Genomic DNA, 19,527 nt, shown 5'->3' with positions numbered 1-19,527 from the left:
CTAAAAATAACACCTAGGTTTTTTACCTGGTGTTTTAACTTTATTGCCTGTGAATTAAAATGTGCGGCTAGATTCTCTCTCTGTGCTTTGGCTCAAACAATAAGTACCTTGGTCTTGTCTTGATTTAGCTGGAGGAATTTGTGATCCATCCAAGTATTTAAATCACTAATACAGTCTAATAAGTTATCCGTGGAGCTAAAATCCTCTGATGACACAAAATTGTAAAGCTGTGTATCGTCTACGTAGCAGTGAAATCAATGCTGTGCATGTATATAACATATATAAACTGAATAGTACCGGACCCAAAATCGAACCTTGTGGAATGCGACATGTGATATCTATTTTCTCTGAGTTATGTTCACCTAGGGTGACAAAAAAAAAACGATTGACCGGTTAAATAGGTCGTAAACCAATGTAGAACTGGACTGGAGAGGCCAACACACCTCTCCAGTCTGTCCAGAAGGACATCATGGTCAACAGTGTCGAAGGCAGCACTTAAATCTAAGAGTACAAAGACAGAGAGCTGTTTGGCATCTGTTTTGGCTCTAAGATCATTTACAAATTTGTGCTGGGCACGAGAACCAGATTTGGAATTTTTCAAAAATACAATTAGCATTTAACTGTTTGAACACCAATTTCTCCAGAATTTGGCTTAAGAATGGAAGGTTGGAGATTGGCCGAAGATTGCTAAGAGCTGAAGAACCTAGATTACTTTTCTTCAGAAGGGGTTTCACCATAGCAGTTTTTAGTGTGGTGAGGAAGGTGCCTGTGAACAGGGAGTGATTAACAATAGCTTGCACTTCTTCAGATATGCAATTAAAAACAGTTTTGAAGAAGGTGGTGGGGATAGGATCGAGGAGGCAGGTTGAAGGCTAAAGTTGTGATATCACTTTCCTGAACATGTCTGTGTCAACCAGGGAAAATAAATCCATAGTGCCTTTTCAAGGTAGGCTAGGGCACATATCAAACTTCTCATCAGGTCTTGCTTGACTGATAACCAACATTAGGCTGGGTATCTTATCTCTGAAATATGCCGCATCTCATCACATTTAGATGTGGAGGAAAGTTCACATAGGTTTGCGGGGGTAGGATTTATCAGGCCATCAATGGTCGAGAAGAGCACTCTCAAATTATTCTGATTAATAGTGATCAAGTTAAAAAAATTAGCCCGTCTGGCATTTCTAATTGCCTTGTTATATTTGCCAAGTTGCTCTCTCAGAATATCATAATGGACCTGCAAATTTGACTTTCTCCACTTCCGCTCTGCCTTTCTGCAATTTCTCTTTAATTGATTAGTTTCCTCACTCATTCAAGGGGCTCTCCGTTTGGATGTGGTCTTTTTCACAGTTAACAAAATGTCACACCAGGGTAAGTTTTCACAAAACACAGCCCTTATTTGATGTGTTTCTAAAATCCACAAGGATTGGTCTAAGGCACTGCATCGCAGTGCTAGCTGTGCCACTAGAGATCCTGGTTCGAATCCAGGCTCTATTGTAGCCGGCCGCGACTGGGAGACTCATGGGGCGGCGCACAATTGGCCCATCGTCATCCAGTGTAGGGGAGGGAATGGCCAGCAGGGATGTAGCTCAGTTGGTAGAGCATGGAGTTTGCAACGGCAGGGTTGTGGGTTCGATTCCCACGGGGGGCCAGTATGAAAATAATAATAATTGTATGCACTAACTGTAAGTCGCTCTGGATAAGAGCGTCTGCTAAAATGTAAACAATGAATGGTGGATATATATTATCAAAGTTGCGTCAATTCAAATCTGGTATTAGGAACAAAAGAGGTCAACACGACTTCTAAGATATACTAGTATTTTAATTAATGTAAAACCTTCAATGGTAAATATGATGTTCGTATATACGGGCACCCTGAAATACCTCGCAGGGCAGACAGAGAACTAATCCATTGTTTCAGATTGTTCTTCAAATACTCTTGACAGTTCTCAGTTCCCGCTCTCTGCTGGCCAATCAGAGTAGAGGCTGAGCATGGTTTAGACTTACTCAGCCTATCCGTTGACGCACGGGCTGGTCCCAGCCCCTTAGCGCATCCCTGTTGCCAGGCATAAGTTCTTATCATAACAACCTGTCATATGGTGAGAAGAGCCAGCTCCCCTAGACACCATTCCTACGTCCAAGGAAGGTTCACAGATCACAAAGGACCAGTATAGTCTAGTATTTGGAGACACAAATTCTTATCTCATTTTACCACCTAAAACAGCTCTTCACATCAATCACAGCTTGCCAGGTGACACAACCCACATCAGCACAGTCAAGAATGCATTCTTTCTAAGTTAGTCATCCCATCAATTATGAGAATAATAAATCCCCCACAATATATATATTTTGGGTCAGGGGCCCTAAGTACCCACTTATGTCAGGAACCAGCCCTGTACTGATCTTACATGTTTATTGCTGCTTTTGATCATTTTATCTATATATTTTAGTCATTTAGCAGACGCTCTTATTCAGAGCGATTTACAGGAGCAATTATGTTTAAGTGCCTTGCTCAAGGGCACATTGACATTTTTCACCTAGTTGGCACGGGGACTCGAACCAGCGACTTTTCAATTATTGGCCCAACGCTCTTTACCACAAGACTACCTGCCGCCATGTACATCTATCAGCCACACTGACCGTTCATATTATACCACGTACATGTGCTAGTCTGAACTAGGAAACTCGGAAATGTGCGACTTGCTAACTGGTTGTATTTAATCACGTGCTGCGTTCAATGAAGTCGGACATTTCTGAGTTTCCTAGTTCCGACTAGGACATAACGCGGCATTATATCTCCACGACACTTGCCACGTTCACAAAGCTAGTCGGAACTATGAAACTTGGACATTTCCGACTTGCTGATTCGTCGAACGCGGCTCGTATATAACTACAACAAGTTATCAAGTCGGACATTTCAGAGTTTCTAGTTCTGACTAGCACATGAACGCAGCAACTGACACCAGTGGAAGCTGACGTCATCCGCGTCTCAAATCACTTACTGTAGATCGTACTTGTGATTGGGCGATGGCTAGGCAATGTGAAACGGACCAATCCCTACAGCGCTTGCTCAGAGGAATGCAGATCCAACATGGCGGCTTTCTGAGTTTTGGAGGTGGGAACTGGGTGTAAATAAACACACGTTAGACGTTTTTTAAAACTATAGCTAACAACACTCGAATTTTTGTGTATATGACATATTGTACCTGGGAAAGAAAATGTCAACTGACGGAAACAAGAAACAATTCTGGAAAAGAAACACAGCTAAGGTCCCTGGCAGGTTAGTGACGTGTTCCTTCTAGCTAGCTACATTTGCTCACTGCTTGTTAGCTAGCTACGTTGCACTATTGAATCCGACAATACAGTTCACACTGACTGTAACATTAACATTTTATTTTTCACATATCAATAATGATTTTTTGCTTTATGTCATACTTTTGTCAAACGTGCGCATACTCTTACGACAGTGAGTGCAGAGAACATATCAGCAGCCATTTGCTAGCTAAAGGCTAGTATAAGTTAGTCGGATAGGTAAACAGCTAGCTTAGCTAACCAGCTAGCTCATCATAACATTCCTAACTATCCAGTTCGCTAACTTGCTAGGGTTTTCATTAAGCTAGCTAGAAGCCTTTTCTGATTGAACTGACTCTTTGTCAGAGCGTATTGTAAACACACCAACAACGAAATAACAAGACGACTTATTGAACTTCTTTCTGATATGTATGCACTTTAACTGTATCAAGGCATTAGTTGACTGACATGTTATCCACTTTAAACTATAACACACTGTAATACATTCATTCAGTAGATTTGTTGTCAAAACATAGCAATAGGTCATTGTGTTTTCTTTCCTCTCCACAGCATACAACATGTGTATGGTGCTCAACATCCACCTTTCGACCCTCTTCTACATACTAAGTAAGTGTCTGATTAGTTGTACTGTATAGGCCCAACAGTATGTTTGAGTCCCAAATGGCACCCCATTTCCTTCTAGTAGTGCACAATATAGGGGACATATTCTATAATTAATGAATGGTGACTCTCTGCTCTCTGGTATGTACAGTTGAAGACGGAAGTTTACATACACTTAGGTTGGAGTTATTAAAACTTGTTTTTCAACCATTCCACACATTTCTTGTTAACAAACTATGGTTTTGGCAAGTTGGTTAGGACATCTACTTTGTGCATGACACAAGTAATTTTTCCAACAATTGTTTACAGACAGATTATTTCACTTATAATTCACTGTATCACAATTCCAGTGGGTCAGAGGTTTACATAAACTAAGTTGACTGTGCCTTTAAACAGCTTGGAAAATTCCAGAAAATGATGTCATGGCTTTAGAAGCTTCTGATAGGCTAATTGACATAATTTGAGTCAATTGGAGGTGTACCTGTGGATGTATTTCAAGGCCTACCTTCAAACTCAGTGCCTCTTTGCTTGACATCATGGGAAAATCAAAAGAAATCAGCCAAGACCTCAGAAATTGTAGACCTCCACAAGTCTGGTTCATCCTTGGGAGCAATTTCAAATGCCTGAAGGTACAACATTCATCTGTACAAACAATAGTACACAAGTATAAACACCATGGGACCACGCAGCCGTCATACCGCTCAGGAAGGAGACGCGTTCTGTCTCCTAGAGATGAACGTACTTTGGCGCGAAAAGTGCAAATCAATTCCAGAACAACAGCAAAGCACCTTGTGAAGATGCTGGAGGAAACAGGTACAAAAGTATATATATCCACAGTAGAATGAGTCCTATATTGACATAACCTGAAAGGCCGCTCAGCAAGGAAGAAGCCACTGCTCCAAATCTGCCATAAAAAAGCCAGACTACGGTTTGTAACTGCACATGGGGACAAAGATCGTACTTTTTGGAGAAATGTCCTCTGGTCTGATGAAACAAAAATAGATCTGTTTGGCCATAATGACGTCGTTATGTTTGGAGGAAAAAGGTAGTGCTTGCAAGCCGAAGAACACCATCCCAACCGTGAAGCACAGGGGTGGCAGCATCATTTGCTGCAGGAGGGACTGGTGTATTTCACAAAATAGATGGCATCATGAGGAAGGACAATTATGTGGATCTATTGAAGTAACATCTCAAGACATCAGTCAGGCAGAACTGAAAAAGCGTGTGCGAGCAAAGAGGCCTACAAACCGTTACACCAGCTCTGTCGGTAGGAATGGACCAGAATTCACCCAATTTATTGTGGGAAGCTTGTGGAAGGCTATCCAGAACGTTTGACCCAAGTTAAACAATTTAAAGGCAATGCTACCAAATACTAATTGAGTGTATGTAAACTTCTGACCCACTGGGAATGTGATGAAAGAAATAAAAGCTGAAATAAATAATTCTCTCTACTATTATTCTTACGTTTCACATTCTTAAAATAAAGTGGTGATCCTAACTGACCTAAAACAGGGAATTTTTGCTAGGATTAAATGTCAGGAATTGTGAAAAACTGAGTTTAAATGTATTTGGCTAAGGTGTATGTAAACTTCCGATTCCAACTGTAGGTAGCTTTGGTCCTTTGATAGGAGATTTAAGATGGCCATTCAGGTTGGAGTAGTGAACTGATCTGAAAATCCAGTCAATAAACTGGGTGTTTTTATAACTTTCAGGAAATGCTGAGGCAAAAAATGTAATGCTATTATAACTTCCTTACGCCTCAAACACACCGACAGCGACATTGCGTTTTTGTACAGCAGAAGTACATTCATTTCCAAAGGAATACTGCATTTTTCTTGCAGCATTGCGTTGCTGAGACAGTTGCAGTGCATTCTGTGTTGTGCATACATTGTATTTATCAAACGTATGCATCAAATTGTGTGGCAAAATGGTAGCAGAAGGTGAATGTTGAACTTTTGTTGCACACATATCCAGATGATGCTTCATGCCATTTTGCGCAATGACGCTGTCGGTGTGATTGATGCGTTAGGGCTATTGTGATTACAGAAACACTGCATGTTCTTGTTTGACTGTCCTTTTTAAGCACCCGTTTGACTTGATTGAGGATAAGGAATTATGGCCGCTCCATTGTAGCCTGGCTAATCAACACTAGCTACATCGTTGCCTTGCCAAGACAACAGCAAATTGGCTAAAGGGCAATTCCACGGGAACAAAATTATGCTTTCACTTAGTTTTTTCACTTTCAAATGTATGCCAAACAAAATAACATTGATTTCAAAGTTGACCAAACCATAAAAATCTATGCACAATGACTTTGGTAACGGAATTACAGTAAAATCTCACTCAGGTTATGAGACCACATTTTCCAAAAACTCTGATAAATATCTGCTCCGAATTAAGATTCAAAGATGTCTGCAGAAAGAATGGGGTGTCAGCTATGACATGGCACTTTGAGTTAAACATTTTTTATTTTGGTTATTGAACTACAGTAAGTGAAGTGGATTTACACCCGGTAACATAATTATGGTAATAACATTACAACATGGGTCCCTGATCTGTACTACACAGAAATGCATAATTATGGATATATGAATGTCATTCTCCTCATATTTTACAAGTTTGAACATCACAGTGCAGCAGAGGACAGTGCATTACAATACAGCAGAGTAGAGTTCCGTAAAGTATAGTGCTGTATTGTACTGTCCTATAGTATACTGTACTATTGTATTGGGCTGTACTGTACTCTACTCACTGTACTGCATTGTGCTGTGCTCTACTCACTGTACTGTACTGCACTGTGCTATCCAAACTTAGGTCTATGATTTGGTCAAGTCCGTTTTGTCTGTGGATGTTAACATCAAAGCCAGGGTGGCCTGCCCAAATGTGAACTACTTTTCAATGTCCATGAACGTCCGGTGTTGGTTGGTGCTCAGTGGGTGAGGATGCTGGTCAAGTAAATGGAAAGAGAGGGGGCTCATGGGTAGGTGTCAGTAAGAGCTGGAAGAGATGACATTAACTGGGACTCAGACTGTTTTAACACTCTTGGTTTGACTGCCAGACAACAGAAATACAAAGAAATCAGTTATGAGCTGAACATAACAGTGTGCCAGTGGAAGGGAGGACAATATAAGGTGACTCAACTGTGGATTGTGACTTATTATTTCCCATTGTAGCCAATTCCGTTGCAGTAATTCCGTTACTGATTTTGTTTGGGTGATTCCGTTACCAATTTGGTAATGGATTACGAGTTTTAATCACTTAACAATTCGTAAACAAAATTGATATCAGTAAAATCACTGTAATTAATTGGTAGGTCTACCATTACTTGTTACTTCTGTGAACTTTCATTATCCTCCCTCATGAGGGAGAGAAATTAGGAAATATCTTAAAGCTATGTCCGTTTTTGGTAACAGAATTACAAGGCACAAGACAATATTTCTTAAACTTACAGAAGGTAAACAATTTCTCCAATACTAAATACACTGCTCAAAAAAATAAAGGGAACACTAAAACAACACAATGTAACTCCAAGTCAATCACACTTCTGTGAAATCAAACTGTCCACTTAGGAAGCAACACTGATTGACAAAAAATTTCACATGCTGTTGTGCAAATGGAATAGACAACAGGTGGAAATTATAGGCAATTAGCAAGACACCCCCAATAAAGAAGTGGTTCTACAGGTGGTAACCACAGACCACTTCTCAGTTCCTATGCTTCCTGGCTGATGTTTTGGTCACTTTTGAATGCTGGCAGTGCTTTCACTCTAGTGGTAGCATGAGACGGAGTCTACAACCCACACAAGTGGCTCAGGTAGTGCAGCTCATCCAGGATGGCACATCAATGCGAGCTGTGGCAAGAAGGTTTGCTGTGTCTGTCCAGAGCATGGAGGCGCTACCAGGAGACAGGCCAGTACATCAGGAGACGTGGAGGAGGCCGTAGGAGGGCAACAACCCAGCAGCAGGACCACTACCTCCGCCTTTGTGCAAGGAGGAGCAGGAGGAACACTGCCAGAGCCCTGTAAAATGACCTCCAGCAGGCCACAAATGTGCATGTGTCTGCTCAAACGGTCAGAAACAGACTCCATGAGGGTGGTATGAGGGCCCGACGTCCACAGGTGGGGGTTGTGCTTACAGCCCAACACCGTGCAGGACGTTTGGCATTTGCCAGAGAACACCAACATTGGCAAATTCGCCACTGGTGTCCTGTGCTCTTCACAGATGAAAGCAGGTTCACACTGAGCACATGTGACAGACGTGACAGAGTCTGGAGACGCCGTGGAGAACGTTCTGCTGCCTGCAACATCCTCCAGCATGACCGGTTTGGCGGTGGGTCAGTCATGGTGTGGGGTGGCATTTATTTGGGGGGTCGCACAGCCCTCCATGTGCTCGCCAGAGGTAGCCTGACTGCCATTAGGTACCGAGATGAGATCCTCAGACCCCTTGTGAGACCATATGCTGGTGCGGTTGGCCCTGGGTTCCTCCTAATGCAAGACAATGCTAGACCTCATGTGGCTGGAGTGTGTCAGCATTTCCTGCAAGAGGAAGGCATTGATGCTATGGACTGGCCCGCCCGTTCCCCAGACCTGAATCCAATTGAGCACATCTGGGACATCATGTCTCGCTCCATCCACCAACGCAACGTTGCACCACAGACTGTCCAGGAGTTGGCGGATGCTTTAGTCCAGGTCTGGGAGGAGATCCCTCAGGAGACCATCCGCCACTTCATCAGGAGCATGCCCAGGCGTTGTAGGGAGGTCATACAGGCACGTGGAGGCCACACACACTACTGAGCCTCATTTTTACTTGTTTTAAGGACATTACATCAAAGTTGGATCAGCCTGTAGTGTGGTTTTCCACTTTAATTTTGAGGGTGACTCCAAATCCAGACCTCCATGGGTTGATAAATTTGATTTCCATTGATAATTTTTGTGTGTGATTTTGTTGTCAGCACATTCAACTATGTAAAGAAAAAAGTATTTAATAAGATGATTTCATTCATTCAGATCTAGGATGTGTTGTTTAAGTGTTCCCTTTATTTTTTTGAGCAGTGTATATGTGTTGATATTAGTTGGAAGGGGTCTTTACGTCAACATTATTTAGTTTTGATGTATTTCTAATACCATTTAAGACTTTCTGGTAGATGTTTTCTAAGACTCCTTTTCCATTTGTTTATCCAGAAATCAAAGCCTAATTTTTAAGATGGAAAATGGTTGAAAAATGTATCTATGCCTTAATTCCCCCAAAATATATACTCTTAGCTTTCATTTGACACAATTACAGTGGGGAAAAAAAGTATTTAGTCTGCCACCAATTGTGCAAGTTCTCCCACTCAAAAAGATGAGAGAGGCCTGTCATTTTCATCATAGGTACACGTCAACTATGACAGACAAATTGAGATTTTTTTTCTCCAGAAAATCATATTGTAGGATTTTTTATGAATTTATTTGCAAATTATGGTGGAAAATAAGTATTTGGTCACCTACAAACAAGCAAGATTTCTGGCTCTCACAGACCTGTAACTTCTTCTTTAAGAGGCTCCTCTGTCCTCCACTCGTTACCTGTATTAATGGCACCTGTTTGAACTTGTTATCAGTATAAAAGACACCTGTCCACAACCTCAAACAGTCACACTCCAAACTCCACTATGGCCAAGACCAAAGAGCTGTCAAAGGACACCAGAAACTAAATTGTAGACCTGCACCAGGCTGGGAAGACTGAATCTGCAATAGGTAAGCAGCTTGGTTTGAAGAAATCAACTGTGGGAGCAATTATTAGGAAATGGAAGACATACAAGACCACTGATAATCTCCCTCGATCTGGGGCTCCACGCAAGATCTCACCCCGTGGGGTCAAAATGATCACAAGAACGGTGAGCAAAAATCCCAGAACCACACGGGGGGACCTAGTGAATGACCTGCAGAGAGCTGGGACCAAAGTAACAAAGCCTACCATCAGTAACACACTACGCCGCCAGGGACTCATCCTGCAGTGCCAGACGTGTCCCCCTGCTTAAGCCAGGACATGTCCAGGCCCGTCTGAAGTTTGCTTTTTGGATGATCCAGAAGAGGATTGGGAGAATGTCATATGGTCAGATAAAACCAAAATAGAACTTTTTGGTAAAAACTCAAGTCGTCGTGTTTGGAGGACAAAGAATGCTGAGTTGCATCCAAAGAACACCATACCTACTGTGAAGCATGGGGGTGGAAACATCATGCTTTGGGGCTGTTTTTCTACAAAGGGACCAGGACGACTGATCCGTGTAAAGGAAAGAATGAATGGGGCCATGTATCATGAGATTTTGAGTGAAAACCTCCTTCCATCAGCAAGGGCATTGAAGATGAAACGTGGCTGGGTCTTTCAGCATGACAATGATCCCAAACACACCGCCCGGGCAACGAAGGAGTGGCTTCGTAAGAAGCATTTCAAGGTCCTGGAGTGGCCTAGCCAGTCTCCAGATCTCAACCCCATAGAAAATCTTTGGAGGGAGTTGAAAGTCCGTGTTGCCCAGCGACAGCCCCAAAACATCACTGCTCTAGAGGAGATCTGCATGGAGGAATGGGCCAAAATACCAGCAACAGTGTGTGAAAACCTTGTGAAGACTTACAGAAAACGTTTGACCTGTGTCATTGCCAACAAAGGGTATATAACAAAGTATTGAGAAACTTTTGTTATTGACCAAATACTTTTTTTCCACCATAATTTGCAAATAAATTCATAAAAAATCCTACAATGTGATTTTCTGGAATTTTTTTTCTCAATTTGTCTGTCATAGTTGACGTGTACCTATGATGAAAATGACAGGCCTCTCTCATCTTTTTAAGTGGGAGAACTTGCACAATTGGTGGCTGACTAAATACTTTTTTTCCCCCACTGTATATATGCGCCTATGAACTTCACATGTTGGTGCTCATGGGTCCTTTTCGATGGAAATGCCCTAAAGCAGAGACACTGGCACCTAGAAGGGCTTACTTCTCAGGCTGCCTGGCACCCACTATATATTTGTTTATGATCTGTCCTATCCCCATTTGACATTTTGTTAGATTAACTCACACAGACCCAAGCTAGGCCTAATCAAATACTCTATATAGGTAACAGTATAATATTCTCTTTACTGGCTCTCTTGTGCAGCACAGTCCAGCACAGTTCTGAAACGCTACACAGCTGCTCACATACCAGTATACGAAGTATATTCTCCCAACTGTTGGTTGTGGGTTTACAAGGAGGGAGTGGAAACACATGAAGCAGCTGATCTTCAGTAGTAGGCTTTTGTTGCTTTGCGGTTGAGATTAAAGTGTAGCAAGTCTAATCATGTGGCTGATGTCCACAGAGGAGTATATTTCATTTACTTGTTATTGTTAGGCTGACTTCCATAGTTTTATCACCTGTCAGGAGTGGGCTAGTCACAGGTAGTCATATTGAACTTGGCTTTGTTTTTGTTATGCTAATGCTTGGTTTTGAATGAAAATAATGAGATGGAAAGGGTCCCCTCTCCTTCTCTCCTTCCACCCGCGCTGCTTTTCAATTTCTGGTGCACACAAGAGTCTCATGGACATGAGAGGAAAAAGGATAAATTAAATTGGCTTTTTATTACATTTTTCCCACTGAAGAAAACGTCTCTCATACACAAAGGAAGGTTTTTTGTGAGAAAATGTATTTTTAATTGATTTAATCTGCACTATGATTGTGTACCTTTTACAAGAACCTTTTTGAAATAATTGTAATAGATGCTGACTCATTTATTGTCCTTGTGGAATATTTTTGTGATTGTGTAATTTCTTTCATTATCGTCATTCAGTTTTTTTTCCAACATTATCGTCAGTCAGTTCTTTTCAACATTGGCTCGCTGCGTCAATGTGAGAATATCCATCTGTAGCCTGTAGATATCAAGGGCACAGCTGCAGTCTTTTACTAATATAACTTAAAGACCCTCAATTGAGCAAATGGAACAAAAACGGCCGTGCATTTTTTAATTTAGTACAAGGGTATGTTTTTTGGATGAAGTAGGCACTTTTTGACAAACCGTATTTGGCATTTGAATATTAATGCCATCTAATGAACACTTGAGGGATGTTTGTGAAGTTGCCCTTCCAGAGTGAATTTGGCTCCCAGGCCTAATCTTTCATGGCCCTTCTGTTCATCCTTTCTAAGTTTTTCACCCGTCCTTCAATTCACCATTATTACCAACCTCTTCCACCTTATGCTAAAAATAACATGAAAATGTTGAACAATTGAAAATACAGTGAGGGAAAAAAGTATTTGATCCCCTGCTGATTTTGTTCGTTTGCCCACTGACAAAGAAATGATCAGTCTATAATTTTAATGGTAGGTTTATTTGAACAGTGAGAGACAGAATAACAACAACAAAATCCAGAAAAACGCATGTCAGAAATGTTAGAAATTGATTTGCATTTTAATGAGGGAAATAAGTATTTGACCCCCTCTCAATCAGAAAGATTTCTGGCTCCCTGGTGTCTTTTATACAGGTAATGAGCTGAGATTAGGAGCACACTCTTAAATGGAGTGCTCCTAATCTCAGCTTGTTACCTGTATAAAAGACCTGTCCACAGAAGCAATCAATCAATCAGATTCCAAACTCTCCACCATGGCCAAGACCAAAGAGCTCTCCAAGGAGCTACACAAGGCTGGAATGGCTGGATTGTAGACCTTCCCAAGGCTGGAATGGGCTACAAGAACATTGCCAAGCAGCTTGGTGAGAAGGTGACAACAGTTGGTGCGATTATTCGCAAATGGAAGAAACACAAAATAACTGTCAATCTCCCTCGGCCTGGGGCTCCATGCAAGATCTCACCTCATAGAGTTGCAATGATCATGAGAACGGTGAGGAATCAGCCCAGAACTACACGGGAGGATCTTGTCAATGATCTCAAGGCAGCTGGGACCATAGTCACCAAGAAAACAATTGGTAACACACTACGCCGTGAAGGACTGAAATCCTGCAGCGCCCGCAAGGTCCCCCTGCTCAAGAAAGCACATACACAGGCCCGTCTGAAGTTTGCCAATGAACCTCTGAATGATTCAGAGGAGAACTGGGTGAAAGTGTTGTGGTCAGATGAGACCAAAATCGAGCTCTTTGGCATCAACTCAACTCGCCGTGTTTGGAGGAGGAGGAATGCTGCCTATGACCCCAAGAACACCATCCCCACCGTCAAACATGGAGGTGGAAACATTATGCTTTGGGGGTGTTTTTCTGCTAAGGGGACAGGACAACTTCCCTGCATCAAAGGGACGATGGACGGGGCCATGTACCGTCAAATCTTGGGTGAGAACCTCCTTCCCTCAGCCAGGGCATTGAAAATGGGTCATGGATGGGTATTCCAGCATGACAATGACCCAAAACACACGGCCAAGGCAACAAAGGAGTGGCTCAAGAAGAAGCACATTAAGGTCCTGGAGTGGCCTAGCCAGTCTCCAGACCTTAATCCCATAGAAAATCTGTGGAGGGAGCTGAAGGTTCGAGTTGCCAAATGTCAGGCTCGAAACCTTAATGACTTGGAGAACATCTGCAAAGAGGAGTGGGACAAAATCCCTCCTGAGATGTGTGCAAACCTGGTGGCCAACTACAAGAAACGTCTGACCTCTGTGATTGCCAACAAGGGTTTTGCCACCAAGTACTAAGTCATTTTTTGCAGAGGGGTCAAATACTTATTTCCCTCATTAAAATGCAAATCAATATATAACATTTTTGAGATGCGTTTTTCTGGATTTTTTTGTTGTTATTTTGTCTCTCACTGTTCAAATAAACCTACCATTACAATTATAGACAGATCATGTCTTTGTTAGTGGGCAAACGTACAAAATCCGCAGGGGATCAAATACTTTTTTCCCTCACTGTACATATATCATTTTGGGCTTTTGATGTGGTCTTTAATGTTTTGGCTGACTTCTTGTACCCTAAACTTCTCCATATGTTTCTCCCTCTCAGTCTAATCAAAGCGGGCAACAAGCCCCAGACGACACCGGGAGGGAAGCCAAAGAAAGCCACCACCTTCCAGGAGTTTGAGAGCATCACCAGCGATGCCTGGGAGGTGGGGGACGATGACGACGAACTGCTCGCCATGGCCGCACAGAACCTCAACATTGAGGTCGTCATGGAAACCGCCAACAAGGTGATTTCTATGATGTGATCATACAATGCAGTCAGTCGTCCTTGGGTGTTTCAAATACGCTTATTATGCACTCATAAGCCCTTTTTATATTAACTTATAAGCCCTTATAATACATTAAGCTGTTTTTAAGGAGTAAAAAAAAGAAATCTTGTTATTCTCATTATGCAGGTGATTGAGAACCACAGCAAGCAGCAGGAGAAGCAGAGACAGGACGATGCCGACGCGTCAGAGCTGGAGGAGAGAGAGGAAGAGGAGGCGCATGAGGAAGAGGTGGAAGAAGAGGAAGAGCAGGGGGAGGAAGGGGAGGAATCGACCCCCGAGGTGTCGTTTGCCTCTGAGCCCAGCCCGCTCAGCGATGGCAGACTGATGAAGTCACTGAGTGAGGCCCCCATTGGATCACCTAAGGGTAAGTAGATACAGTGGGGAGAACAAGTATTTGATACACTGCCGATTTTGCAGGTTTTCCTACTTACAAAGCATGTAGAGGTCTGTAATTTTTATCATAGGTACACTTCAACTGTGAGAGACGGAATCTAAAACAAAAATCCAGAAAATCACATTGTATGATATTTAAGTAATTAATTTGCATTTTATTGCATGACATAAGTATTTGATATATCAGAAAAGCAGAACTTAATATTTGGTACAGAAACCTTTGTTTGCAATTACAGAGATCATACGTTTCCTGTAGGACTTGACCAGGTTTGCACACACTGTAGCAGGGATTTTGGCCCACTCCTCCATACAGACCTTCTCCAGATCCTTCAGGTTTCGGCGCTGTCGCTGGGCAATACGGACTTTCAGCTCCCTCCAAAGATTTTCTATTGGGTTCAGGTCTGGAGACTGGCTAGGCCACTCCAGGACCTTGAGATGCTTCTTACGGAGCCACTCCTTAGTTACCCTGGCTGTGTGTTTCGGGTCGTTGTCATGCTGGAAGACCCAGCCACGACCCATCTTCAATGCTCTTACTGAGGGAAGGAGGTTGTTGGCCAAGATCTCGCGATACATGGCCCCATCCATCCTCCCCTCAATACGGTGCAGTCATCCTGTCCCCTTTGCAGAAAAGCATCCCCAAATAATGATGTTTCCACCTCCATGCTTCACGGTTGGGATGGTGTTCTTGGGGTTGTACCCTTCTTCTTCCTCCAAACACGGCGAGTGGAGTTTAGACCAAAAAGCTCTATTTTTGTCTCATCAGACCACATGACCTTCTCCCATTCCTCCTCTGGATCATCCAGATGGTCATTGGCAAACTTCAGACGGGCCTGGACATGCGCTGGCTTGAGCAGGGGGACCTTGCGTACGCTGCAGGATTTTAATCCATGACGGCGTAGTGTGTTACTAATGGTTTTCTTTGAGACTGTGGTCCCAGCTCTCTTCAGGTCATTGACCAGGTCCTGCCGTGTAGTTCTGGGCTGATCCCTCACCTTCCTCATGATCATTGATGCCCCACTAGGTGAGATCTTGCATGGAGCCCCAGACCGAGGGTGATTGATCGTCATCTTGAACTTCTTCCATTTTCTAATAATTGCGCCAAAAGTTGTTGCCTTCTCACCAAGCTGCTTGCCTATTGTCCTGTAGCCCATCCCAGCCTTGTGCAGGTCTACAATTTTATCCCTGATATCCTTACACAGCTCTCTGGTCTTGGCCATTGTGGAGAGGTTGGAGTCTGTTTGATTGAGTGTGTGGACAGGTGTCTTTTATACAGGTAACGAGTTCAAACAGGTGCAGTTAATACAGGTAATGAGTGGAGAACAGGAGGGCTTCTTAAAGAAAAACTAACAGGTCTGTGAGAGCCGGAATTCTTACTGGTTGGTAGGTTATCAAATACTTATATCATGCAATAAAATGCAAATTAATTACTTAAAAATCATACAATGTGATTTTCTGGATTTTTGTTTTAGATTCCGTCTCTCACAGTTGAAGTGTACCTATGATAAAAATTACAGACCTCTACATGCTTTGTAAGTAGGAAAACCTGCAAAATCGGCAGTGTATCAAATACTTGTTCTCCCCACTGTATCTGTCGCACGTTTCTCTCTTCTCGGTCTCTCTCTCCCTCTCTCTGTCTCTCTCTCTCTATCCATCCATCAATCAACAAATAGACAAACAAATGTAATCGTCAGGTGAGGTGACAGATGTGAGGAACAACTGCCTAACAAGGAAGGAATCTTGAAAGGAGGAATCCCACTCCATAGGACCCATTCTCTCCTCTGTCTCCAGTCTCCACCCACTCCTTCTATACACAATATTTCCTCTCCCCCTGCCTCTGCTATGAGCCTGCTAGGCTGTTCATGTTCATTCGTTAGTGTGGTAACAGCAGCAGCAGCAGAGGGTGGGGTTTGTGTTGTGTTGTGCAGTAGGGAACAGCTGCCTGCTGTCTGTCTGTGGTGGTGCCGGAGATAAGACAGCAGCCTGTAGCAGCCCTAACCCCAGTAGTTATCTCCATGGAGGAGACACTGGCAGAGCAGATACTGTCTCGTGTCTGCTCCATTCATCTGTGTTGTTCAGTACACACGCGCACACACACACGAAGACAGACGCGCACGTCCGACGCACACACACACACTGCCCCCTGCTCACACTCTCCCCTTCCTGCTGGGTGAGACCACATATTATTTCTCATTGTTCTGCTCTCTATTATTGAGTCTACTGTAGTGTTTGGGTAAATGATCAATCATGGTGATAATGCAGTGCCTCTATAGCTACCCCCTCTCTTCTTGTTCTTTGCCTGCACGAAGTGATAGCACTCACACACTCCCCTTTGCAACCTTGGTGTTCATTTTCCTTTAGTCACATCACTATAATCTTGTTGTGTCTGTCTGGTAGCTCCTCTCTAGCCCCTTCTCTCCTCTCCCGTCTGTCTAACCTGGCACTCCCCTCCCTCCACGCTCTCTCTTCTCTTCCTCCCTGCCTTCTGATGTGTTGTTGTCTGCTGCTGTGGTCTGTCTGTGGACCCAGCTGCCTGGTCCTACATTAGATAATGGCCCACTGCAAGGCTATCATTAGGCATCAGCACCCAGGCTGCTCTCTGCTAATGGACAGACAGACAGACAGACAGACAGACAGACAGAGAGTGGCCTGACCGCAGCCCTGCAGCACTCTACACCCTCTCTGGGTGTCCTCCACTGTCCTCTACCTTCTGCTGCTGGGAACAACCTCTACTCTGCCCTGTAATTGTCTGTAATGGGGGTTTGCTGTTGCTGGAGTGGAGAAAGGTGGTTGGGTTACACAGTGTTTGTGTGTCGTTTGTGTGATGTGTGTATTCAATGGGTGTGCTCGGAGGAAAGGTGCTTGCAACAGGTGTGCGTGTTTGTCTGTGTGTTTTTGCGTGTGACCAAGTGTGTGCATCTGTGTGTGTGTGTGTGTGTGTGTGTCTGCGTGTTAATTGTTCTCAGTATCTCTCCCCTCTCTCTGTTTACCCAGATGCGGCCGGAGAGAGAGTGTCGCTCCACAGACAGCAGTCCCTGCCCCACCGGCCCACTATCCCCATGGTGGCTCGTATGGCTGACCAGAACACCTCCGGGACCCCAGTCATGACAGAGAGAGAGGCCTCCCGCCTGGACAAGTTCAAACAGGTTCTGGCTGGACCCAACACTGACCTTGGTATGTTGCTGGATATTAATTACAGATCTAAGATCAGACGCCTGTAGGAATGGTGGTCGTAGGGATCATTGAACCCACAACCTTTGAAGCTCTGATATGTGATTTGTGTAGGAATGTTACCACTCAACCACATAGGTGCACCCCAATCCTGAACTAAACCATTTAGTGGGAAAGATATCTGACCCTGTATCATTGCTTTGGGTTACAACACTCCCCTGTCTCACCTTGCTAAAATAAAGACATCCTCTTTAAAAAAAATTGAAAACACAGTTCACAGCTCTGTGGTAATGAACTCCATCTGAGAAAACAGGCAGTGAAACATCTGCGGTGTTGTTCTAACGACGCCATATGAATAGCTGATGGGGAACTAAACTCTGCCATCTGGCCAGTGGCCACCGTGCATAATCCAAGAGACTCAAATGATGCTTTTAGTTTTTACTTGCTCGCTCTATAGCTTTACTTCTACTGGACTCCTTTGAGATTAGATGGTGCTTTAACTTGTGATCCAAGGCCATAATGATGTAACAGCAGTAGCTTTGGTATAGTTCTTCTATGGGCATTTGTATGGCCGATTGTAAAGTTTTATGGGTTATGCTTTCAACTTCTACCGGCTATTCTATGGAGGATTTAAAGTTCAATGGGCGATTTGAAGGATTCTATTCACGCTTTGACTCCCACTTGTTCTCCTGTAAGTTTCAAGGTCTTGTTCTTTGTCAGTCCCCAAATCCTGCAGCATCTGTCTGTCTTATCAGCTCCGTCCTGGAAAGGCGTGGGGGCAGATTGGTAATGAGTTGCATTGGAGCTGCTCAGGTGTGTGTGCGCGCGCATGTGTGTAAGTGTTGTTAGACTCGCTCTTAGCCCTTTTGTACCCTTGATGATTTTCCCTGCAGTCGGCTTTTGTAATGCTCTGAATATCCTTTGATTGTGCTGTGTGATTGTGTGTGTGTGTGGTCTGTTCCGCCTCAATGATTCCAGCTTCCGTCGTTGTGCCTGAGCCAGAGGTGAAGGTGTCTTAGTGAGGTTATACCTGTGAGGGAGTCAATGCTATTGTTTGAGTCATTGTGATAGCGCTGATTCAGCCCAGTGGCTGTATCATTTTGTGAGGCTTAGTGTCACTGACTGTCTGTCTGGTCTATACAACCTGAGGTGAGCTATAAGTCATGAGGTGGTTCAGGGTCGTGCCGAGACATATGAGGGAGTAGGAGTGGGGTAAGTGAGGTGCTGAATGTCAAAGAAGACCACGTCCGATTTGAAAGGCAAAGACCATAACAGGTTCACCTTTTTAGCCACCCATTCCATTTTCAATAGACACATGTAACCGGGACAACTCATGACCAAAGAAGGGACTCAGTTGATACACAACCTGTGGCGAGTTTTTTTTTTTTCTTCAAGTTTTAATGTCACATGCACAAGTACAGTGAAATGCCTTTCTTGCAAGCTCAAAACCCAACAATGCAATAATCAATAACAATATATTACTAGAAAAAAACACAAGAAATTAGAAGAGGAAATATGAAATACACAAAGTAAGCACACTACGTAAAGGAAATATTTAAAAAGTAAGTTCCAATACCATATTTACATGTGCAGGGATACTGGAGTGATGGAGGTAGATATTTGTAGGGGTAAGGTGACTAGGCAACAGGATATAAGATAAACAGAGTAGCAGCAGCTTGTTTGTGAGTGGGTGTGCGGGTGTGTAGAGTCAGTAAAAATGTATGTGCATATTATGTGTGAATGAGCAGTGAGTGTTTGTGTGTGAGTTAGTGTGTAGGGCCCTGTGAGTGTGCATAGAGACAGTGGAAGATTGAAATAAAAGGTCAATATAGATACAAGGTTAACTCAGATAGTCCGTGTAGCTATTTATCAGTCATATTGCTTAG

At 43.3% G+C, this 19,527-nt stretch overlaps 1 protein-coding gene across 3 annotated transcripts in view; it reads left to right on the top strand.

The window, feature by feature from the left end:
• The first annotated feature begins 3,078 nt into the window (after nt 1–3,078).
• Nucleotides 3,079–19,527, top strand: part of LOC121581256 (TBC1 domain family member 22B-like) — a 215,630-nt gene continuing 199,181 nt past the window's right edge. For all 3 annotated transcript variants that reach the window (XM_045224755.1, XM_045224756.1, XM_045224754.1), the window contains exons 1-5: nt 3,079–3,277; nt 3,859–3,915; nt 13,855–14,038; nt 14,207–14,444; nt 17,465–17,644. In XM_045224755.1, the coding sequence (XP_045080690.1) occupies nt 3,216–3,277; nt 3,859–3,915; nt 13,855–14,038; nt 14,207–14,444; nt 17,465–17,644 (721 nt within the window). In that variant the 5' untranslated portion in view covers nt 3,079–3,215. The remainder of the gene's footprint in view (nt 3,278–3,858; nt 3,916–13,854; nt 14,039–14,206; nt 14,445–17,464; nt 17,645–19,527) is intronic.

This window comes from Coregonus clupeaformis, chromosome 14, assembly GCF_020615455.1.
Source record: "Coregonus clupeaformis isolate EN_2021a chromosome 14, ASM2061545v1, whole genome shotgun sequence".
NCBI lineage: Eukaryota > Metazoa > Chordata > Actinopteri > Salmoniformes > Salmonidae > Coregonus > Coregonus clupeaformis.
The sequence above is the reverse complement of the archived record's forward strand: the minus strand, read 5'-3'. Positions and strand labels throughout refer to the sequence as shown.